The sequence below is a fragment of the Anolis carolinensis genome, chromosome 4, assembly GCF_035594765.1.
Source record: "Anolis carolinensis isolate JA03-04 chromosome 4, rAnoCar3.1.pri, whole genome shotgun sequence".
Classification (NCBI taxonomy): domain Eukaryota; kingdom Metazoa; phylum Chordata; class Lepidosauria; order Squamata; family Dactyloidae; genus Anolis; species Anolis carolinensis.
The window spans coordinates 189198477-189223704 of NC_085844.1; the positions used below are offsets into that span (position 1 = coordinate 189198477).

A 25228-nucleotide genomic window follows, 5' to 3' on the forward strand; every position below is an offset into this window, starting at 1 on the left:
GCTCTAGCTTTTCCAGGCTATATGGCCATATTCCAGAAGCATTTTCTCCTGATGTTTCGCCCACATCTATGACAGGCATCCTCAGAGGTTGTAAGGTTTGTTGGAAACTAGGTAAGTGGGATTTATATATCTGTGGAAAGTCCAGGGTGGGAAAAAGAACTCTTGTCTGTTTGAGGCAGGTGTGAATGTAGCAATTGGCCACCTTGATTTGCATTGAATAGCCTGGCAGCTTCAAAGCCTGGCTGTTTCCTGCCTGGGGGAATTCTTTGTTGGGAGGTGTTAACTGGTCCTGATTGTTTCCTGTCTGGATTTCTCCTGTCTTCTGAGAGTTGTTGTTTATTTAAGCATGTGGACAATTTCAACAGAAAGGGAGAAACCATGAAAATAAACAAAATCTGGCTACAAGTATTAAAAAAGCTCTAAAATCAGGACAGTAAATGAAGAACAACACATAGAAGACAGGAGAATTCCGAACAGAAAACAATCAGGGCCAGCTAACACCTCCCGACAAAGGGAGGCAGGAAACAGCCAGGCGTTGAAGCTGCCAGGTCATTCAATGCTAATCAAGCTGGCCAATTGCAACGTTCACACCTACCTCAAACAGACAAGAGTTCTTTCTCCCACCCTGGACATTCCACAGATATATAAACCCCACTCACCTAGTTTCCAACAGATCTCACAACCTCTAAGGATGCCTGCCATAGATGGGGCGAAACGTCAGAGAGAATGCTTCTGGAACATGGCCATAAAGCTCGGAAAACTCGCAGCCCATTGGCTTAGGAATTGTGGGAGGTGAAGTCCAAAACACCTGGAGAGCCGAAGTTTGCCCATGCCCGGTGTAGATGTACCCACTGCCTCCCATGACGCCGCTCCTTATGATCCAGTTCTTCCGCCTGCCGCCCGTCCCGCCCAACACAGAGAATGGCACCCGAGAGCCAATCAGCGCTTGAAACAAGCTCCCCCGCCAGGACCAATGAGAAGATGGCTTTGTAAGATCCCGCTTTGGCGTCCGATTGGTCGGCGGAGCGTGCGAGGCGTACGGCGCGCAGGACCACGCATGCGCGGAACGCAGTGGCTAGTGAAACCGGGTGCTACGCTGACAGGGCCGCAGCCATCCTCGACTTAAAGTAGCGGCTTCCAGTCAGACTTGCGGCCTCCCATCCGTCCCATCCTTTTCCTCTGCTCTCCTGCCACCGTCGCCAACAACATGTTCCTCACTCGCTCCGAGTACGACAGGTGAGTTGGGCCAGGAGGAGGAGGCGGCGCGGCCTGGTCCTGCTGGAGGCTGAGTCACTGTGGCAGGCCTGGTGCGCTCGCTCACTCGCCGTTTACATGCCAGCGGAAGTGGGGGAGGGCTACTTCCTCTTCTTTCCCCCTCCCTCCCCCCCCCTATTTTCTTTAGCCCACTGCTTATTGCCTTCTGCGGGACGAGGGGCCTTCTGGATGCACTTATTTACCCCCCCCCCCCCCGAGCTTCCTTCCTGCATAGTCAAGGTTCTTCTACACTGCAGAATTAATGCACTTTGATACCACTTCTACTGGGAGTTGTAGTTTTACAAGGTTTTAACCTTCAGTGCCAAAGAGTGTTGGTGGCTCCACAAACTACAATCCCTTTTCCTCCATAGCATTGAGCGATGGCAGTTAAAGTGGTGCCAGACTGCATTCATTCTCAACCTGTGGATCCAGCTGCCAATTCACCAGCTGTTTGGATTTCTGGGAGTTGAAGGCCAAAACATCAGGTTGAGAAACACTGTCCTAAGGCATCTTGCTCCACACGCACGCCTGAAACATCGGCTCCATCTATGTCAGGCCTGCAGAACCTGTGGCCCGCCAAATGTTTTGAACTTATTTATTTCATTTATATACCACTTCTCTCATCCCTGGTGGAGGGGGGGACGCTCAAAGCGGTTCACTATATAGTAAATGTCAAAAATTCAGTACCACACATCCATATAAAAGAAAGTCTAAAAGCAGTCACATATAACCATAAAATAACTCATGTAAACCATATACATCATCAAACATACCATAAACATTAAACATTAAGGCTTTTAAAACATTGCATCGAGCCCATGATTCTTGTAGCTGTTTGAGTATTGCTATCATTCATTGAATGCCTGCTTGCACAGCCAGGTTTTAAGCTGTTTCCGGAATGTAAGAAGGCAGCAGGCTGATCTAATCTCACTGGGGCGGGAGTTCCACAGCCGAGGGGCCACCACCGAGAAGGCCCTGCCTCTCGTCCCCACCAATTACACCTGTGAAGGCAGTGGGCCTGAGAGCAGGACCTCTTCGGCCAATCTTAATGCTCTAAGTGGTTCATAAAGGGAGATGCGTTCAGACAGGTAAGCTGGTAAACTTCCGCTCCCAGAATTCCTGACCATTGGAAAAGCTGGCTAGGATTTCTGGGAGTTGAAGTCCCAAATACCAGGAAGGCCACGTCTGATCTGTACTGTCAAATTAATGCAGTTTGATAACACTTCAACTGCTATGGTTTAATGCTATGGAATTATGGGATTTGTAGTTTGATGGAGCATCAGCACTACCCTCCCACAAGACCAAAAATCAAAACTCCCATGGTATTGAGTCTCAGCCATTAAAGTATCAAACTGCATTAATTCTACAGTGTAGAGCAGTCATGGGCAAACCTCACCCCTACTGACTGCTGGGAATTGTGAGAGTTAGAGTCCAAAACACCTGGCAGGGTTAAATTTGCCTATACCTGGTGTAGAGCCATCTGTACTTAATATCTGTTACAAAGACACCAGTCATTCATTATACAGGTTGAGTATCCTTTATCCAGAAACCTGAAATGTTCCAAACTTGTCCACCAGTGTGACTGAGGTAGTGACACCTTTGCTTTCTGATGGTTCAGTGTACACAAACTTTGTTTCATGCACATGAATTATTTTAAAATATGTTTAATAAAATTACCTTCTGGCTATACGTATATGAACCAGAAATGAATTTCTTGTTCAACTCAAGTTCCACCTCCAAGCTATTTCACTACAGAATCATAGAAACAAAGAATTGGAAGAGACAATGAAGAGCATCTTGTCCATTATACATATGCAGATATTCTAAACTCTGAAAGCCAAAACATTTCTGGTCCCAGGCATTTTGAATAAGGGATGCCCAACCTGTACTTCTCAAGATTTCTGTGTAATCGTACACTTTTTGGGACAAGTTCTTTCAAAATCAGTCCTATCTATGTGTGTGTAGGTATAGTGGGGATAAACATAGCCTGTTTAAAAGACATCTATTGTAACAGTAGCTATAACTGAGGGTGCATGTATACTTTAGAATTAATGCAGGTTTGACACCACTTTAACTGCCATGTCTGAATTCTATGGAATCATGGGTTCTACTTTTATAAGGTCATTCACTTCTTCTGCTCAAGGGTGATAATGCCTCACCAAACTACAGCTCCTGTGATTCAATATTTTTGAACTGCAGCATCTAAAGTGGTATCAAACTGATGTGAACCTCATTGAAGTCCTAGCAAGTGAGTTATACAAAGTTTTTTGAGGGCTAAACAACAGAAGTAATTTCTCCTGTCCTAATTGTAGATACCGTTTGAGGAGGAATGAGTTCTTTTTAAAGGTGAACATGTAAAAACTGCATGTTATTTATCTTATGTAGATTAGTCACAGCAGCCTACTTCTTTTTTATTTGCATTTCCAATATGCTCACCAATAGGCAAAAGAACAAGTGATTTGCTGCTGGAGGGGTTTATATACCTTTTTCAAATTGTCTGCTAATCAGAAATGTATAAATAATGGGTACCATGTATTTATCATAGATTCCAAGGTGGCAGTGAGTTAACATATTCCTTTTCAGAGCAGACAGAGCTAACTGCATTGTGAAACAATAAAGTACTGTCTCAATTGCTGGGTAGGAAAGGCCTCAACCAATTTCCTTAGTCATAGTGAGAAGCTTTTGCTTTCAGTTACACTGAGCTGGGCCAAACTTATTAATCGTTCATCCTTCTGCATGAGATAAAGCTAAATATCACTTAAGGAAATAAATTGTATTATGTAACTTGTATTGTAAAGAAAGAGAAAACTAGAAAAATTAAATTAGTTATGAATAGAGTATCAAATGCATTTGTAGAGTTCTGCTAACATTAATTTTATAAACAAATACTAAGGGAAGGGTCTTCTCATTGGTCAACCGTCCTCAGATTATCAAAGCAGATAATCCACATTATTTGCTTTTATCTGGATTATATGAGTCTATACTGCCATATAATTCAGTTCAAAGCAGATGATCTGGATTTTATATAGCAGTGTACAAGGGACCTTAGAGTGTTGTCCTGCTAAGAGAAAGGCCCCTTTTTATATGTTGAAGCCCTCTCACCCTTGAGAGGAGATCTAAATGTTACTGCTTTAATTCTTGCAATATTTAATTTGTTTTATAGTTTCATTAAAAATATTTTAAACTTAATTTTAAAATTATTAAAAGCTACATGTTTTTGCAGAAAGATTGCATATTAATTTAATAAAGAAACATTGCCAAGTACACTCGGAACTTAGAGAGAGGATAATCTGATCACACTTTGATCTCTTTCACTTTGGTTTTATCCTGAACAATTTTATTATTTTGTTAATGTTTTGTGATTAGAATGTTCTGTTGATTAGAAATGAAACGAATACATGAATACATTTGCTTTAGTGCAGTCAATACCATTATTTCAATTGAATATGTGATCTTCGGGCATATGTGTTTAATTTGTTGAAGTCCTAGGAACATTAAATTCTGAGTAAACATGCACAGAATTAGGTTATAAGTTTGTCTTTTGTCTTTCCATTATAGGGGTGTGAACACTTTTTCTCCAGAGGGAAGATTATTCCAGGTGGAATATGCCATTGAAGCTATCAAGGTACAATTGACATTTGAAACAATTGCTTTAAATCTTTCCACAGCCATCCCACAAGGATGGTTGAATAGGAATGGGAAATCTCAAAGATTGAACTGCAGAATTTCAGCAGTGTTATCCTAAATGTGTACTTTTTGAATTGAGAGATGTTATTTTTCCATGTGATCTTTTGCTATACAGTGTTCCCTCACTACTTCGCGGTTCACTTTTCGCAGATTAGCTGTTTTGTGGTTTTTCAATAAACTCTAAAAGAATATTATAAATCATAAAAATTTACAGCCTAAGGAAGGGAGGAAGGAGAAGCTGAAGGGAGAGAAAAGGAGCCCAAGTGGCAACGGGAGGAGAAGGAGGCGATTTATCAACACACGATTGGTTGATAAAGACTTAAAATAGTGTATAATTTCTAAAGTTAATGTATAAATATTAAAATAAATATAGTGTCCCTACTTCGCAGATTTTCATTTATTGCAGGTGGTCCTGGAACTTAACCCCCGCAATAAGTGAGGGAACACTGTATACAGCTGCATACATCTGGAATTTCTGGAGTATTAATTTGAGTAATTACTTGAGAGTAACTTTAGTAGGGGAGGGAAAGAAGATTGCTCACAGGAGGCCTAGAACTGATCAGGAAAGTCAGATATCGCCTCATATATTACTTCCAACAAAATCTAATGTCATCCCATTATACCTTTCTGCATACAGTCATAAATCTCACTTCTCTCCCCCCCCCATGTAATTCTCTCCTCCTCTTATCAGAATTACACACCTAGCTCACACTAGGTTTTGATGTTTCCTCTTTACAATATACCTGTCTTAAATGGGTTTGCAGCATTTTTGCCCTAACAGTTCATTAGTATTCCTTTTAATGATCTTAGCATAGTAACTTCATAGAAGATAGCAACTAGTCTTCATTATAGAGGACTACAAATTTGTGCTTGGGATGTGGAGCCAATACATATTGTGTACTACTGTCTCGTGAGAACATATAGGAACACCATAGTTTTGTGTATGTTTAGTTATGTCATACACTTTTTATCTTAAGTCATAACACCCATGTGACCAAGAAGGATTTAAAAATAATTATTTTAAATGTATAGAGCAAGGAGGGACACAGCGCAGCCCTCCAGGTTATGTTGGACTGCAATGCCCAACAGCCCGAACTAGTGCTACTGACAACCAAGTAACATGTGGAGGGCTGGATTTTGCCCACTTTTGCTTTAAGGCTATGACAGAGGCGTACTGTGGCTCAGTCAAACCTTAGTCAATTTAGCTTTCCTACAAGCACTGTTCCTTGGTCATCTCTGTGTACTGTGTTGAAGTATTTCATGATTGTTTCTTAGTATACTGTTTTCCATTTGGGAAAAAACATAACTTGTCGCATCAATGGACAGCTTATCTCAATAAAAAATACAGAATTGAATATGTCAATTGCTCCTGTGGTTATAATAATCAATTTTTAAAAGTGGGATTACAGAATTTGTATTGGCATTCTTCAGAACTATTTTTTTCATTTTGCCAAAATCTTTGTTCAAAATCTTAAGAATTTTGCCAAAAGCTTAAAAAGCTTAAAATTTCCCTTCTTGTTAGATGAGAAAATAGCTAAGTGAAGCTGTGAGAACTGGATATTGGTACACAGGAACAGCTAGTGTCTTTGAAATCCTGACTCACCTGTTGTGCTGGTTGTATGAGTAGATAACTAATGTGTAAGCTTTGACATTTTCAGTCACTGTGCTTGCTGTGGTGATCACGCTACCACTGTAAGGCAAATGTGACAGGTGTCCATCTTCCCTTATAGCTGTGAAGCTCTAGAGATGGACTGTGATTATCTGACACTTCTGAAGTAGTTGACTGTTCCTAGCTAACCTCTGAGTAACCAACACTTAAGAGCTTCTCACAAGTCTATCTAAGAGATACACCTGTTTCCAGGTGTCAAGGAAAGCATAATTTATAGACATATTCAGCGTGTTCCTCCAAATTAGTAACCAATATAGTATGCTGCCTGCTTGAACTCCTGGCTGGAAAGGTGAGCGGATGAGTTCTTGTTGAATGACATGTTTTTTAGTTTGACTGCCAAGGTCAAATTGTGGATATGTGACGAAAAAATGCTATTTAATTTTATATACATATGAGAATATTACATACAAACATTAGAGAACTGGACTTCTTCTGTAGATTACATGCCTAAAATTTTATAGAAATAATGGGTAGTTTTTGGCATGACAAAGTTCCTCTGTTATATGAATTTAATGTCCATGATATTTATTACTTCATCTCAATGATACAATATTGCCTCAGACTAAAACTTGTCTCTTTAAAAATGTTTAGTTTAAAATGCATATATCATCATAAAGAAAACTGGGGAAAGCAGCATCTTAACTAGACCCAAGATCAATGTTTTGATTTTTAATCTCTTATAAATCATCCTTGAACTGATAGCCACTGAGTTCAACTTGAGCTGCAAATAGAGGCATATCTCAGTCGGGGGGGCATGGCTTAGAGGGGTGGGCGGGGCTCCTGCTCAAGCGAGCGGGGCTGAGCCTCTCCCCTAGTCCAAGATGCAGGGCTGGGAGGGATAGGTGGGCGGGGCCACAAATGGGTGGCCAGGACTGGGATGGGCGGAATTACGAGCTCTGAGGCAGGGCTGAGCTATCCCTGTTCTGTGGTGTCCTAGAGGAGGGGGCGGGGCCTCTTCCCAAGTGCCTGACGGGGCTGAACCTGTATACCTTGCCCCTGTGCTCAAACAAGCTTCTCGGGAGGTATACAGAGGCTCTTGGGAAGAGGCTCCGCCCCCAGCCCCACCCTTTAGTCTTAAAAGGCCTCTCAGGAGAGGTATAGAGGCTCAGCTCTGTCTCAGGCTCTTGGAAGGAGGCCCCACCCCTTTCCCTAGCTCCGCCCTCTGTGTCCCAATAAGCACCTCAGGAAAAGTATAGATTCTCAGCCCTGTCATGGGCTCTTGGGAAGAAGCCATGCCCCTCCCCTGGCCCTGCCCCTGTGTCCTAATAGGTGCAATCACCGCCCCCCTGAATTGCTGCAGCATCCACCGGGGGGCGGTAGCGCCCACTTTGGGAATCACTGGATTAAAGCATGTTGGCATTTTGGAACTAGTAATCAGCAATCCAGGTTAAGATGTAAGTACCTCTGTGAAATATCAGAAATAGTTTGATAGTTATGATCTTTTCTTTTTTTTTTTTTTTAAAAAAAAGCTTGGTTCTACAGCAATTGGAATTCAGACATCAGAAGGGGTTTGCCTGGCTGTGGAAAAAAGGATCACATCCCCACTTATGGAACCCAGCAGCATTGAGAAAATTGTCGAAATAGATTCTCACATAGGTAAGAGTAAAAAAACCTTATTTACCATAATTAATTGATGGTAAGACACCATCAATTCTAAGATGCACCCCCCATTTTGAGCCTCAATTTGTGATGAATATTTTTTTAGAAGATGTGCTGCTGGCTAAGGAGAGGGATCAAGGAAACATAGGAAGTGGTGGTTGTTCTGGCTCCCCTCTGCGCTCCTGTCCTCATCCCAACTTTACTTCTTTATGGCAGTTGCAAAGTGACTGTCCACACAGCTTCTTCTCATCTCCTCAATTCTTCACCGCTGTCTTCTCCATTCTTGATGGCTGTCTCTTGCTCCCCACTGGCTCACCTCCTGCTCTCTCAGCTGCTGCCACTCATGTTCCTTTTTTTAAAATAAAAATTCGAGGATGCCATGAATTCTAAGACACACACTTTTTTGTGTCTCAGTTTTGAGTAAAAACTGCATTTTAGAATCTGTAAAATATGCTTTTCATCTCAATGTGCATGAATAAAATCTTCCTCATCATATATCCTGTAGTACAACTGACAGAGCTGTGTGCAGACTTTATTTGGTAGGGAATTAATATTTAATGGTGCTGGTCACTGGTTTTCCAGGCTCTGGGCCAGCAGGACATAGTTGCAGGAGTAGGAAGCAGCAGCTGTAACTCACTTCTGTTTGACCTCACTAATGAAAGCTTGTCCCCAAATTTAGAACTTGGAGGGTAGGGAATTGCAATGTAAACGCTTGATCCTTGGCCAGCGTCTGTGCTGGAAGCTCACTGATTGGACCACTAATGTTAGCCTGTCCTCTGTGCTCAAGACACTTTCTTGCACAGGGCACGCACACACCCTTCTTGAAACCTGGAACCTGCTCCTTTAGGAATTTATTTTCTGGTCATCTTCCTTTCTCTGTACTGAATATTATTCTGATCTTGTCAGTACTCAAGGACAATATTAACTTTTCATAAGACTTAGACTGAAGACATTTGTGAGGCTATCTACATTTTGTAAAAAAAATTAAAATAAAGATCTAAGCGTGTATTACTGATATTTTAATAATCCTTAGTACATAAAGATGACTGAGAAACAAATTATCTTAAATGGAATCTCTAGTTGTGCCCATGACACTTCTAACATGCTTTTTATTATGGTGTAAATGGAGCAGGTTAGGGTTTCTTCATGCTCCTGAAATGCTAGTGAGTTTTCATAACTGGTGTATTTTTGGAAAGTTGGAAGATCTTCCCATGCCAACTTAGTTTCACTGTATTTTTCCAGCTAATCTAGGTAATTTCCATGCAAAGGAATATGCATGTTTTACTCAACAGATCTAGGCCCCTTCTACACTGCCATATAAAACCCAGATTGCCTGCTTTGAACTGGATTATATGGCAGTGTAGACTCATAATCCAGTTCAAAGCAGATATTGTGGATTATCTGCATTGATAATCTGGTTTATATGGCAGTCTAGAAGGGGCCCTAGAGGCTATAGCCCCATGCCAAGATTTCAGAAGTCAGAAATTAAATTAGTTGGGGCTTCTTGACTGAAGATGGAACAGTGATGACATTTGTGCCTTGTACTCTGTTCTCTTTTGTCTTACAATTGTTGGGACATAATGTGGATGACATAGAAACTGTATGCCTGATGGGAAATTTCATCACTGAAGGTTTAGAGTTGTCTAATTCTTACTTATTTTCATTTCTCCCAGGCTGTGCAATGAGTGGTTTAATAGCTGATGCAAAGACATTAATTGACAAAGCAAGAGTTGAGACTCAGGTAATATTTTCTACCACTCTAGTCAAAATGTGAAATAACAACAACAACAACATTTTATTTATATTCCTCCTTATCTCCTCAAGGGGACTTAGGGCGGATCACAGTACACAGGGCCGTAGCCAGAAAAAAATTTCGGGAGGGGTTTTGAAAATTTCGGTGGGGGGGGGGGGGTTGAACCCCTAGCACATATCCCTCCCCGCTACAAACCTGTCAATATCTGCTTGAGATAGTGCCTGGAGGGACTCTTAATGTTTTGCATCTCATGGGGATTTGGTTAACCAGTTAAAATTCATGAGTAAACGAGATTTTTTTTATAACTTGAAAAATTTCGGGGGGGGGGGGTTTGAACCCCTAACCCCCCCCCCCCCCCCCCCCTCGCTACAGGCCTGACAGTACATATGCATGGCAAACATTCAATGCTGTTTTTGGACAGACAGGACAGAACAGAACAGCATTCAATGCCATTATCAGACATATCACACATTACAAAACAGACAATAGTATTTTGAAGGACTCTTTTGGGTGAATAGAAACCATGTCAAATGTGTAGAAAAGTTGTTCTCTAACGCTGTCAAATACTCTGCTTAAGACACTTCAATTTAACAAAAAATAAACATAAATCTTTTGATGCAGGCATAATCCTTATGTGTAATAACCATCATAATATTGAGATCTCAGTTTCTGATGGGATAATTTTAACATAGTCTGCCCCAACAATATTTCTACTATATGTGCCTTCCATAGGAATTTTCAGGAAGGACTGAAAAGACATTTAAAGTCAACCTTACTACACATGAGCCTTACTACACTTTTCTTTAAGTTGTTTCTTTACAGCCAGGATGACATTCAATGATCTCATTACAGGATGTTGATTTCCGCATTTAGGTTCTGGGTATCCAGTGTTTGAGTAGGAATTTCCTACAGAAGATGCAGCACTTGTATGGTTCGAGATATGTAAAATGACCCTAACTGAGTTTGCATTTAAAATGCTCAAGAGAAGTAGATCACAGTTGGTAAAGACTACTGTCGTCTGTCTTGTTTTGTTATGACACATAGCTGTTTTAAGAGGAAGACCTGTATTGGATGGGCCATAGGTGATATTAAAGCACCTGTCCTCATTTCTTCTGCATCCCTTTTTGACACAGTATTTAAATTGGCATGTAGATCTCTTGTATGGTTCTTCTTATGTAGCAGGTGCACCATATCTATAGAGATAGTATCATTTTGCTTTTTGGAGGTGCTCATGACAAGTGAAAGGAGGCATATATTTGAAGCAAAGTGCTACCTAGGCCAGAAACTGTTTTGTGAAGTGCTATGCAAGAGACTTCTGGTAGAGCACAGTAAGAAAACAGTGTGCAGAGGCCTGAGGACAGTTTTTCAGCTGTGGAGCATTTTGATGGTAAGCCAGTAATGTCACAGCTGATGAAATCTAGGCATCCAAACTGAAGAAGCCAGAAATTGTTTCTCATAAGAATAAGATAAGATTTTTTAAATTTGTTTTGTCATCATTTTTGCTTATGTGTGCTGCTGAGATGTGTGTCTGCACATGCTATAATCAGAAGCCATTGAGTGAAAATGCCTATATGGATTTGGATTTTTTTCTTCTTAGAATCACTGGTTTACGTACAATGAAATCATGACTGTGGAGAGTGTGACACAGGCAGTGTCCAACTTAGCATTACAGTTTGGAGAGGAAGATGCTGATCCAGGTGCAATGGTTAGTAGATGTTTTCTGTCCATTTTATTTTGAATGTATGTCAGTATCCAGTTGTTCAGTCATTAAACTGCTGTTCATTCTGCCTGTTTGTTTCAGTCAAGGCCGTTTGGCGTGGCACTGCTCTTTGGAGGAGTCGATGAAAAAGGACCTCAGTTGTAAGTTTGGTCACTCTATTTGGTGTGTTTTCAAGTGCAGAGTGTTTGGCTGATGTGTTATTGCTTGGTAAAAAAGTGGAACTCCCTAGAATTTTTTTTTTAAGTTAACTGCGAGCCAAATTTTAAGAAGTTAACCACAAATATTCCTCCACCTAAATACATTGGGTGAATGGCATATATTTTTGCCTCTAAATGGCAAATTGTGACTCCACAGTGTTTTGACCTCCATGGGACTTCAAAAAAATGAAGTTTTTTTTTGGGGGGGGGGGGGAGGAGCCTGTGTAGGCCTGAAGTGGGAGGTGGTTGAAAATTAAGAGTAGCACTGTAATCCCCATGAGGCCCAGGCAGGTGCTATTGATCACTTGAGAGCAAAAATAATTAATGAGATACTGGATGTTTGTTGGAGATTCAGGATAAGCTGATTATGTGTGTAACCTTCCAGGATCTTATGAGATCCATTGCTACCTTCAACCTCTGACCGACATAATATGTAACTATCACTAAAACCGAAATATTAAAGCTGTTGTCCAACATAGATAGTACACTAGAGTCAGTGGTTGAAACTCCTTACGTGCAAAGTTTTATAAAGTAGAATGGTAGAATGGTAAACCTTTGGCCCTTCAAATATTTTGAGAGCAAAATGGTATAAAGAGTTGTGGTACAAAAAAAATCTACAAGGCCAGAATGTTTTAGAGTAAGGCCCCTTCTACATTGCCATATAAAATCTAGATTATGTGCTTTGAACTGGATTGTATAGCAGTGTAGGCTGATGCAGCCTAAAGCTCTTGATGCAGGCAATAACCTAAGAGGAAATTGCTATTGATAAGTATTATAGTGTAATGAATTTGACTAATAGATGCCTCTATAGCTAGGCAGGTATGAGCTGCTTAGTATTTTGCAATTATACTGATCAAATTATTGTTATTTGAGGAACACAGTTTTTTTCATAGATACCATACAAAAGAGCTTCTTCAGTTAACACAATCCTATACAGCACAGTTGCATTGACATACATTTGAATGTTTGAACAAGCACCATTTCAGAGTGGCTGTAAAGAAAGACTAAAGATGGTACAAATATTCTTTGGTCTTTTTGAAAAGAGCTGTAGAGGCACTGGTAACATAATATCTGTCGTCTGCTATGGCATTCCTTCGGTGGGTTAGGAGCACTGGTAACCAAATGCCCTGTTCGCTTCAAGGTTCCAGGCACTCTTTAAAGAAACAGGCCTTTCTGAGTTTCGTAGGAGAGCAGATCATTTGAAATGGCATGAGTGAGGTTTTAGAGTGACATAACCCCCTCCCCTCAATATTCATCAGAAAAGCTTGATGATTTTTTTCTTAAGAATTAAAAATGACATTTACATTTTTAAAATCTGGGGATCTGTTGTATTTTATGGTGATTATTTCTCAATTTCAAATGTCAGTCAACTTAAACAACCTTGTGGTTACAAAAAGGGGTCCCAGGCTGTATGTGGTCCACATTTGCCCACCTGGCATTATGGAATTAATGTGGGTTAACTTATTATTTTCCACAAAGATACTACTTTGGATCCAAAGTGAACAGAAGGTATTTCACTTACCTGGTTGCGATTGATACAAATTTCTGAAGTGTTTCCTGATGTCAAGGTAGTTATTTGAAGGCAGCATTCTAGGGAACAATGTCAACATGGTACAGTATCTTTCCTAGGGAATTTCCTCACAATTTGAATACTCTGTTGATTCTTCTGTTCATTTCATTGCCATCATCTCTTTTGTAGGTTTCACATGGACCCTTCTGGAACGTTTGTACAGTGTGATGCAAGAGCAATTGGATCAGCATCAGAAGGTGCACAAAGCTCCCTGCAAGAAGTTTATCACAAGGTAACAAATTGAAGTCTTAAAAGCATATCTTGGTTGGCTTGTTAACCTCATAAAACACTGTTTACTGCAGATATCTGGTAAGAGACTAGGAGGTAAAAGGAAGCACAGTGGCATTTATTTTAGTATTGTTCATGGTATGAACTGTTTTATGACATGGAATTTAAAAAAATCTTAATTAAAAACTTCACAAGAGCAAGTGTGTCACCTGGTTAGAGAACACATGCCATAAAATATGAGTAAATGATCTCTAGGATGTTAAGAAGGTTTCATTATTGATCAATAGATTAGGCTTGCAAACTGCTTGTGAAATAACTTACTCATTGTCAACACTTTGCATTCTTTCACTGTAGTATGGTTTATTTAAATTAGATCTCAATATTTCACCAAACCAAGATTTTTAAAGAAATAATTTGTTATGGGGAATGTCCGTTTTCATAACACTTCAATAACATACAGTAGTAGCAGACTTCATGACTGCAGTGCCAACCGCTGTGCATAAGTTTTTCTAAAATCACAGGAGTTATGGCAGAGTTGTTTCCTAATATGCAGTAGGATTTCTAAAAATATTTCTCAGGCAAAGGATTTATAATGTAATTACTTCATATCATTCCAAGCTACCATGGCAAACAATCTATGAATTTATTTCTTATATGGTAGCTCACCATATAGAATATGCTATTTCTTGTATCCTTTCTAGCATTTATAGTACTAGAGGAAATTGTTTAATCCAAGAATCCTATAGAACCGAAGCAGCTTTCCTATGGCAGTGTATACCACCCTTACTTCTGTGATTTCTCTAAACAGTCAATGACACTGAAAGAAGCAATCAAGTCATCCCTTGTCATTCTGAAACAAGTTATGGAAGAAAAACTAAATGCAACTAACATTGAGGTATGTATCTTACTCTCCTGGTAAAGGGAAGTGTTTTCTATCAATGTCCCAAGTAAATAAATTTTGGCATAATTTGTCAGAGTGGCTTATATTTGTCATTATGCTTCTTACCTCTTTGTGTGCAGCTGGCATATTTGAAGATTTCATACTTACCATTGCTGCCTTTGATGTTCCCTAGCTTTGCAGTAAAAGTTCTGGCATGTCACACAAATGGCAACAGCCTCAATTTCAGTCACATAACTTGTTAAAAGTAAATAAGGTTCTCTAGTCCCTGGTATATGCAAACAGTGAATGTGTGATGACCCATGGGCCTTGTAGTCCTGCTCAGGACATTGTAATCCCTGTTGAAGATGAAAACTTGGGTTTTTTACCTTCCCAGTCTGAACTGGATTCCTCTCAGCCAGATCTTCCCCAGGCAGATCTGGGAACCTTGCACCTGCAAGAAAGTTGTGTCCCAGAAGTATGTCAAACAACCCCAGAGCCTACTTCTCCCGTGTTCTTGCGCCGGGAGTTTTGTAAACAACAGAGAAGTTTGGAATCAGCTTCGCGCAGGAGTGCGAGGATAGCAGCTAAGAATGTTGCCAATTAAGACTGTTTCTCGTGAGAATCTTTAAGGAGTTTAACATCTGGTCTCGGAGTTTAGCTTTCGTTTCTGTTTCCCAGAGAACGGCTTCGGTGAGAAAGTTAGACTCTATATAGGTGTTTTGCCCGCGTAGTAACTTCGCGGAGTCAATTCGTCAGCCTACGGAGCGAGTTGTGTCTGGACAGCGCGCTCCGATTCAAGCCTCGCTCCTGCCCAAGCCTTGCCTAGCTATCCAGCCTTCGCCTTGCTTCCCAGCCTTTGTTTATCTGCGGACCTAGCCTTGTTTCCCAGGATCAATCCTTGCCTTGTTTCACGGATTTTACCAAGTTATTCCACGGACCTTGTTCTTGTTCCTAGTTACCTTGTTCCACGTTCAAGCCTTGTTTCAAGTATCAAGTTATTTCCTAGCCACGCTCAAGTTTTATGGACTAAAGGACCTTGTCATCTCCCCTCACTTTGCTTGGCAAGTGAGTGTTTCGGTTATTGGATTACAACTTTGGACCTTAATATTTCCTATTGGACATTGCTTTTTTGGACTATTTCTGACCTTTCCTGAAAGGTCTATTTCTGGACTATTTTCTACACTTGTTCTTATTAACTTTATATATTCCTTCAATAAAGATATTAGTTAGATTCTGGCCTCTGTGTATGGTTATTGGTGCTCTGCAGCCTGGGTCGTGACAGTTTGACTCCGCCACCCTAAGCACCAATTAACCTCGGCCAGAATGTCCACCGGAGACGTACCTGGGCCGAGCGGCCAGCCGATTACCTACACCATCGACAAGGAAGAGGTGGATCGCATCCGCGACAGACTCAACGCCCAGGATGGAGAAATAAAGGGCTTGCGGGAGCGCGGAGTCCGCCTCCCGGCCATGGCGTTGCCCACCAAGTTTACTGGAGAAGCTTCTAAGGTTCATGTTTTCCGTCGCCAATGTCAAGCTTATCTAGAGGCCCGAGATGCCGAGTTTCCCCAAGAAGACATCAAAGTGGCGTGGGTTTACAGTCTTCTAGACGGGCCAGCGGCCAATTGGGCGACGGCACTGTTCGACCAAGCCTCTCCACACCTAAGATCAGCGCAACACTTCTTGGACCACCTCAAGGAGACTTGGGGAATCGAGGACAATTTGGAGGCAGCCGGTCACAAACTCCGTCGCCTTTTCCAAGGAGACAGACCTATGTCTCAGTATATAGCCGAGTTCCGAGTGCTGGCCCACAATACCGGCTGGAACGATGTAGCCCTCAGAGGACAATTCCGGGAGGGTCTCAACATTGAAATGCTGGAAGAAATCTCCAAGGTGGACCCTCCCCAGACCCTCGAGGCACTCATTGATCAATGTTTACGGGCTGAAGTCATGATTGCCAACAGGAAACAGTGGGTTCGAGGCCAGGGCAGTAGAGCCGGGGCAAATCCCCCCGCTCCCGCCAGCGTTCAGCCACGACCAGTATGGAGACCCCCACCACCAACCCCATACCCCAGAGGAGGCGAGGAGGTGCCGATGCAGTTGGGCAATGTGCGTCCCAGACTAGATGCCGCCGAGAAGGCCCGTCGTCAACGCTTAAACCTCTGCTGGTACTGCGGGAACGGGGGCCACTTCGCCAGAGAGTGCCCAGCCAAAGGGAAGCCGGCCGCCCGTCTTGCGGCGGCGTCCTCCACGGAGACGAAGGCGTCTGAGCCGACTGGTACACAGCCGGCGGGGGAAGCCAACGACCGGGTGTAGAGAGGCTCGCCAACCCGGTCAAAAAATCCATCCAAGAGCCGCCAACCGGGGTCCTGTTCCTTCTCGTGGTCACTTTATGGTCAGCAAAAAGGGGACCCGTCATGATCCACGCCATGATAGACTCTGGAGCTACCAACAATTTCATCGATAGAGAGTATGCCGACTCTCTGGGATTACAATATCATGATTTCAAGAATGCCCGTGTGGTGCAAGCCATAGACGGCCGCCCCCTCAAGACGGGCCCCGTAAGTCAGTGGTCGGAACCCACCAGGATGTGGATAAGGGAACACATGGAAGAGATCTCCTTCTTTGTTACCGAGGTCCCCCATTTCCCTGTGATTTTGGGAATTCCATGGCTGACTCTCCACGACCCTAACATCTCCTGGTCCAACAGAGAACTGCAGTTTGCTTCACCGTACTGCCAAAACCATTGCCTCGTAGCCAAGGTATGCCATGCCACAGACACCGAACCCATCATCACCTTGCCAAAGAAGTACTCCGAGTATTGGGATGTATTCAATGAGAAAGAAGCCGAAAAATTACCCCCACATAGACCTTATGACTGTGCCATTGACTTGGTGGAGGGGGCCCCGATCCCGCGAGGGCATCTCTACTCCCTGACTGAACCAGAGCAAGAAGCTCTCAGGGAATTCCTAGAGACAAACCTTCGCAAGGGATTCATCAGACCCTCTCAATCCCCAGCCGCCTCCCCAGTGATGTTTGTGAAGAAAAAGTCAGGGGAACTACGCTTGGTGGTGGACTACAGAGCATTGAACAATATCACCAAGCGGAACAGCTATCCCCTGCCCTTAATCTCGGATCTACTGGATCGGCTTCGAGGAGCTAAGGTTTACACCAAGCTGGATCTTCGGGGGGCTTACAACTTAGTTCGCATCAGGGAAGGGGACGAGTGGAAGACCGCCTTCCAGACCAAATTCGGATTATTTGAGTCCCGAGTTATGAATTTCGGTTTATGCGGAGCCCCCGCAACGTTCCAGCATTTTGTCAATGACATTTTTCAGGACTATCTAGACAGGTTCTTGATAATCTACCTGGACGATTTTTTGGTGTTTTCCAGATCACAATCAGAACATGAGAACCACGTCAAAATGGTGTTACAACGATTGCGGGATCATGGACTTTATGCCAAGCTGGAAAAATGCGCCTTTGATCTACAAGAGGTAGATTTCCTTGGTTACCGCATCTCGCCTCTAGGGCTTTCCATGGATCCAGCCAAGGTCTCAGCAGTGTTGGAATGGCGGGCGCCAACTAACAAGAAAGAGGTGCAGCGTTTCTTGGGGTTCGCGAACTATTACCGCAAGTTCATTCCAGATTTTGCCCGCTGGTCCGACCCCATCACTAGCTGCATCCGTGGAAAGCAGCCTTTCCGCTGGACTGATCAAGCAGAGAAAGGGTTCCAGCAACTAAAGAAACTATTCACCTCCCAGCCAATTCTACAACACCCAAATCCTGGAACCCCCTTTGTGGTGCAAGCGGACGCCTCTGATGTGGCAATTGGGGCTGTACTCTTACAACCGGAGGGAGATCACCTCCACCCCTGTGCCTTTTATTCTCGTCAACTAACCACACCAGAGAGGAATTACACCATTTGGGAAAAGGAACTACTGGCTATAAAGGCAGCCTTTGAAACTTGGAGACATTGGCTAGAAGGGGCCAAATTTCCCATTGAAGTCCACACTGATCATCGTAATCTAGAACATCTAAGAACTGCCCGCAAACTAAATCAGAGGCAGCAACGTTGGGCTTTATTCTTCGAACGTTTCAACTTCCAGATCCATTATGTGACTCCAGCCCAAACCAAGCAAGCAGACGCCCTGTCACGTAAACCGGAGTACGCTGCAGGACGCAAGGAGACCTTTGAATCCCAACTGCTACAACCCGAGAACTTTGCCACGCTCACGGTGGGGAACACCAAATCCATTCCCATTGGTTCAACTTCCCCTACTCCAGGACCCATCTGTGCTCAAGAAATCCGGGCTAGTCAGCAAGCAGATGCCTGGGCGCAGGACCAACTTCGCCAAGGTCTGCATTTTCCCTTTTCGCTTAAAGATGGACTGCTATGCTATAGAAATCATGTTTATATCCCACCCGGACCGGGCAGGGAGAAAGCGCTTCGTCTGTGTCATGACTGCAAACCAGCTGGGCATTTCGGACTATTTAAAACCATGCATCTGATCCTAAGGGATTTTTGGTGGCCCAAGATCCGCAAGGATGTGGAAAAATATGTCAACACCTGCCCAGTATGCCAGCGCTCCAAGATAAGAAGGGAGAAGCCCTCAGGGCTTCTGCATCCCCTTCCTACCCCATCTCGGCCATGGGAAATAATTTCTGCGGATTTTATCACTGACTTACCACCTTCCTGTGGTTTCACCACGATCCTAGTGGTGGTGGACCTTTTCACCAAGTTAGCCCATTTCATTCCCTGTGAAGGTCTTCCCACGGCCAAAGAGACTGCAGATCTATTCCTTCAACATGTTTTCAGACTACATGGATTGCCCAAGAGTTTAGTCACAGACCGTGGATCTCAATTCACCTCTCGTTTTTGGAAGGCACTACAAAAACTATTGGGCATAGACTCTCGCTTATCTTCAGCTCATCATCCCCAAACAGATGGGCAAACGGAGCGCACCAATGCCACTTTGGAGCAGTATCTTCGCTGTTATGTAAACTATCAACAGGACAATTGGGCTTCTCTGTTACCACTGTCTGAGTTTGCCTACAACAATGGAGTTCAAGCTTCTACAAAAGAAACGCCGTTCTTTGCAAACTACGGCTTCCATCCACGTTTCTTCCCCCCTGTCATTGAAACTTCAGAAGTTCCCGCAGCAGAGGATTGGCTGCAGGAACTCACAGCGGTGCAACAACTTTTGCTCCAGCAACTGGACCAAGCCAAGGAGGACTATAAACGCCACGCTGACAAACATCGCCAGCCGGGCCCCGAAATCAAGGTAGGAGATCGGGTTTTCCTGTCCACTCGCTTTCTGCCCTCCCACCGCCCTTGCCGGAAGTTAGATGCCCGTTTCATTGGCCCCTATCCAGTGGTGGCGCAATTAAACCCCGTGACTTTCAAACTCCAACTTCCGCGTTCAATGCGCATTCACCCAGTGTTTCACCGTTCCCTGCTCCTTCCGGCGGATGGTGTGCGTCCTGATTCAGACCAACCGGCCCCCCCTCCTGTGTTGATGAATGGGGAGGAGGAGTTTGAGGTTGAGGACATTTTGGATTCTCGCTTTCATCGCCGCCGCCTACAATATCTCATTGACTGGGTGGGTTTTGGCCCTGAGGAACGCTCTTGGGAAGACGCCTCCACAGTCCATGCTCCTGATCTAACCCGCCGCTTTCATCAGACCTATCCCGCCAAGCCGCGACCTCGCGCCTCGGGGAGAGGGCCCCAGTTTGGGAGGGGCCTTGAGGAGGGGGATAGTGTGATGACCCATGGGCCTTGTAGTCCTGCTCAGGACATTGTAATCCCTGTTGAAGATGAAAACTTGGGTTTTTTACCTTCCCAGTCTGAACTGGATTCCTCTCAGCCAGATCTTCCCCAGGCAGATCTGGGAACCTTGCACCTGCAAGAAAGTTGTGTCCCAGAAGTATGTCAAACAACCCCAGAGCCTACTTCTCCCGTGTTCTTGCGCCGGGAGTTTTGTAAACAACAGAGAAGTTTGGAATCAGCTTCGCGCAGGAGTGCGAGGATAGCAGCTAAGAATGTTGCCAATTAAGACTGTTTCTCGTGAGAATCTTTAAGGAGTTTAACATCTGGTCTCGGAGTTTAGCTTTCGTTTCTGTTTCCCAGAGAACGGCTTCGGTGAGAAAGTTAGACTCTATATAGGTGTTTTGCCCGCGTAGTAACTTCGCGGAGTCAATTCGTCAGCCTACGGAGCGAGTTGTGTCTGGACAGCGCGCTCCGATTCAAGCCTCGCTCCTGCCCAAGCCTTGCCTAGCTATCCAGCCTTCGCCTTGCTTCCCAGCCTTTGTTTATCTGCGGACCTAGCCTTGTTTCCCAGGATCAATCCTTGCCTTGTTTCACGGATTTTACCAAGTTATTCCACGGACCTTGTTCTTGTTCCTAGTTACCTTGTTCCACGTTCAAGCCTTGTTTCAAGTATCAAGTTATTTCCTAGCCACGCTCAAGTTTTATGGACTAAAGGACCTTGTCATCTCCCCTCACTTTGCTTGGCAAGTGAGTGTTTCGGTTATTGGATTACAACTTTGGACCTTAATATTTCCTATTGGACATTGCTTTTTTGGACTATTTCTGACCTTTCCTGAAAGGTCTATTTCTGGACTATTTTCTACACTTGTTCTTATTAACTTTATATATTCCTTCAATAAAGATATTAGTTAGATTCTGGCCTCTGTGTATGGTTATTGGTGCTCTGCAGCCTGGGTCGTGACAGAATGAATATCCTGGAAAAACTTCTTGTCATTGCTATTTAAATTTTTGTATTGAAATGCATTTCTTGATAGTTGGTTTGAAAACATGACAGATTATAGAGTACGGTTAAAGTTACCACAGTGATAAGTCCTTGCTGTGTATATTATGTAGCAGCAAGACTAGTCAGCAAATCTTACTTTGCATTTACTATTTCATCCTTAACATTTGAGACAGCAATGACTTTCTGTGTGATGAAGGCCAGGAATCCTTGGTTAAAACTGTGATAAATATGCAAGGCACCTCAGAGAGTAATGGGAATTTGTGTTATCACTTTTAGCTATTGTGCCCTGATGATTTAGGCAAACAGCTTGGATCGTTTCATCCCATCATATGTAAATTTGACCCATGCCAATATTGGATGATAAGATCTAAGGTAGACATGGGTGGATTGACTATGACTAGGGTATACCAATGATCTCACTGTATCAGAAGAAAGTGGAAGCTGCCTCGAAGGAGGCTGTAGCATGCCTTTTTGTACTCATATGTATATGAGAAGGATCACTAATGCTCCCTTTTTGGTAAGGTGCTTGAGTCTGTAGTGACTGAGCAATTTCAGATGCTATTATTATATTTATTTAAACACTGCTTTATCTTCCCAAAGGGGACTCAAAGAGGCCCGACATAAAAACATTAGTATAGAATTTTAAAAAATATAAATATACAATCACTAAAACAGAATTAAGCACAAACAGCATTAAAAATACACAGTTAAAATCTACTTAAAACATATTCAAAGTTAGAAATCTCTTAGAGGAAGCACACCATTGGACCCATCCTAGTCTGGCTTCAGGCTTGGTATAATATTAAACATCCTTGATTGGAATGATTCTGGACAAAAGACAACGGAGTGTTACTCTGTTGATCCTCCTGCAGCTGCATATTTTTGGGTACCATTGACCATGGTAATCTTATGGATCAGTTCTCCATGATAGCAGTAGAATGTTCTGTTTTATTGTGGTTCCAGTTCTATTTATGAGGCCAATTTGAAAAAGTGGCAGTTGGGTGCTCCTTTTTAGTCCCATTGCTATTAAACTGTGCAATGCCACTTGGTTTCATTCCTTGCTGTCTAATATTTGTATGGAGCTATTGGATGAAACCATTAAGAGGTTTTGCATTGTATGCCATTGATCTTATGATGATATTACACTATGCTACATCTATTGATCTAGAGTTTTGGATCAATGCCTGGATGCTGTCATGAGTTGGGGGAGGGCCAATAAACTTTCCTATTGAGATTTGGATTGATAATTTCTGATTCTAGAAATTGAGAAAACTTTTTTTTCTTGTCAGGAGTGACTTGTGAAACTGCAAGTTGCTTCTGGTGTGAGAGAATTGGCCGTCTGCAAGGACGTTGCCCAGGGGACACCCAGATGTTTTACCATCCTGTGAGAGGCTTCTCTCACATCCATGCTGGAGCTGACAGACAGGAGCTCACCTCACTGCTGGATTCGAACTGCCGACCTTTCGTCAGCAGATTTGCTGGCACTAGGGTTTAACCCAGTGGTTCTCAACCTGGGGTCCCCAGATGTCTTTGGCCTTCAGCTCCCAGAAATCCTAACAACTGGTAAACTGGCTGGGATTTCTGGGAGTTGTAGGCCAAAAACATCTGGGAAGCACTGATTAATACATTGTGAAAACTTAGAAAACTGACTACCTCAAATGGGATTGCTCTCCTTATAAGGGAATATATGTGTAGCTTCAGAGTATTCCAAGATCCACTACTTTGAGTGGTTTACCATCTATGGCTTTTCCTGGAGAGAATTAAGCTGTAAAGAGTTGTTCATGCACTGATAATTTTCCAGTTAGATTACTGCAAAGCACTCGATGTGGAGCTGCCCCTGAAGTTGATTCAAAAGCAGCAGCTAATATGTACATTCTACAGCAGCTAGATTGTCGATGGGAACCATATCTTATAGGAACTATATGCCACTGGTTTTAAGGAATCACAACAACTTCTTGTCTGAATTCAGAGTGCTGGTGATTATATTTAGAGCCCTAAACAGCTTAGGACACTGGCACCTGTTCCCATATATTTCATGACTGATGTCTGCTGGAGCGACACTTCTCTGTCTTCCACTATTGGGAGCAATACCAGGCACTCAACAATCTCCCATTCTTTTATGGGGAAGATGGGATAAAGGCTGAAGTAATGGCATGAGTTGGGATCAGTATGCTTAAGGGAATGGACTACAGAATCAAAAGTTATTATATCAATACTGTAGATGGAATCAAGCATACTTAGTAAAGGAATCTTAGTTTTGCTTTTGCTGTGCAAAAATAAGAGCATATTGGAAGTCACTTTGGTCTCAAGTAGCTATTTCAGGCATCCTAGTATGTGTCTGGCTGGAACGAGCCACAAGACAGAACCATTCAGATAGTAATAGTAACATCTATTCCATGTGCAATGATCTTTATGCTCCATGTTTAATGCAAGCACTCATTACTTCTAAAGACATTTGCAATTATTTTTTCTTTGTCCTCGCAGCTTGCAACAGTGCAACCTGGAATGAAGTTCCACATGTACACGAAAGAGGAACTTGAAGATGTCATCAAAGATATTTGATGAGGGAGAGAATCTCTCTGACTGCCTCATTCCCTGATCACAGCAAACTGAATTCTCAGTTTCTTTCCAGTGCCCGTAACTTTATTTCAGCAGCACGTATGCCTGCTCTTAAACAAAGGCTCAAAGATTTTTTTACAGTTTCTGTACATAAAAAGATCTTCAATAAGATGAAGCTAGAATAAATCATTTTGTTACTCTTATGTTATTACTTTTACAATAAAGGTCTGGGGTGGGGTAAATTGTTAAAATTTGTGCTGAGCACCCACAGTGGAAATCATCCTCTTTTTAAAAACTGTTTTCAAGAGAGCAAAAAATACTGCTGTGCAGTCACTCCCATTCACCACTATTTTCACCTCTCCCCACCTTGGTACCTGATGCATAGTGCCGCTTCAAAGTGATCTTTCTAGTAGCTCCAATTAGCTGTTCCTTCATTTGCTTTTTAAAAATGAGATAGTCTTTTACCCTAAAAGTAGTGATCACTGTTGCTGGGAAGGATGATCTAAAATCTAAGACCTAAAAAGCACTAAAGTGATTGTTCACTATACTAGTGTAGTAAAGTTACTTTTGGGCAACAGTTTAGTGTCCCTGGTCCACTTTTCACACTGAAAGATTGTACAAAAAATCAATTGCAGCACAGTTAAAAGTTTGAAGCTACCAGTGTTCAAAGACCACAGTTAAAATTACTGTATTGTTTCTTCCCTCAAATAGCTTAATTGCTGGTGTCTAATGTCTTTCTAATCTTACGTTACTACTGTGCTGCACTTTCTTCCTTTTCTGGCCAACATAGTAATTGAACTCTCAGCTATGTTGAGGCCTTGAAAGCTACTTCTGGAGCTCCTGTTTCTAGCCTTTCAAGTGACACAGCTCCCTCATGTGGAACACAGAATCTCAACAAGGCAAGATATTGTAACTAGAGAATTGCTTTAATTATGCAACTTGGTAACATGTAAAAACCCCATACTTTTATAGATAGAAAAATATTGCACATTTCAAACCCATTACATATTTTCACTTGTGTATTCAAGTGGAAAAGTATATGCCTTTGTAATACAGTACTTAGAAACTAAGGTCCTATTCAATCAGCCAGCTGATTTCATGCTCCTGCTTAAAGTTTAAAGTTTGTCAGTCATCTGCTCTGTATTTCCCTTCTTTGATATTATGGCCAAGCATTATATTACAGTTTTTATTAGCTTTACTTTCATTTAGGGACAAAAGTCCCATCAGCCAATAATATTGTGTCATACCCCGTTTCACTCATTCATATCAATAACCTTTAAAGTTATAGCTTGAAGCCAGATGTTTCTAATCAAAGGGATAAAAGTTTATAGCAGTCTCT

The 25228-nt window shown here is 42.5% G+C and overlaps 1 protein-coding gene across 1 annotated transcript; it reads left to right on the forward strand.

Annotated features, from left to right (window-relative positions):
* Positions 1–1024: 1024 nt before the first annotated feature.
* psma5 (proteasome 20S subunit alpha 5) lies at positions 1025–24092 on the forward strand. Its single transcript, XM_062978408.1, has 9 exons — positions 1025–1236; positions 4813–4879; positions 8080–8206; positions 9883–9950; positions 11560–11667; positions 11764–11822; positions 13579–13681; positions 14486–14572; positions 23815–24092. The coding sequence occupies exons 1-9, from the start codon at positions 1208–1210 to the stop codon at positions 23890–23892; spliced, it is 726 nt and encodes a 241-aa protein (XP_062834478.1). The 5' UTR covers positions 1025–1207; the 3' UTR covers positions 23893–24092.
* Positions 24093–25228: the final 1136 nt, after the last annotated feature.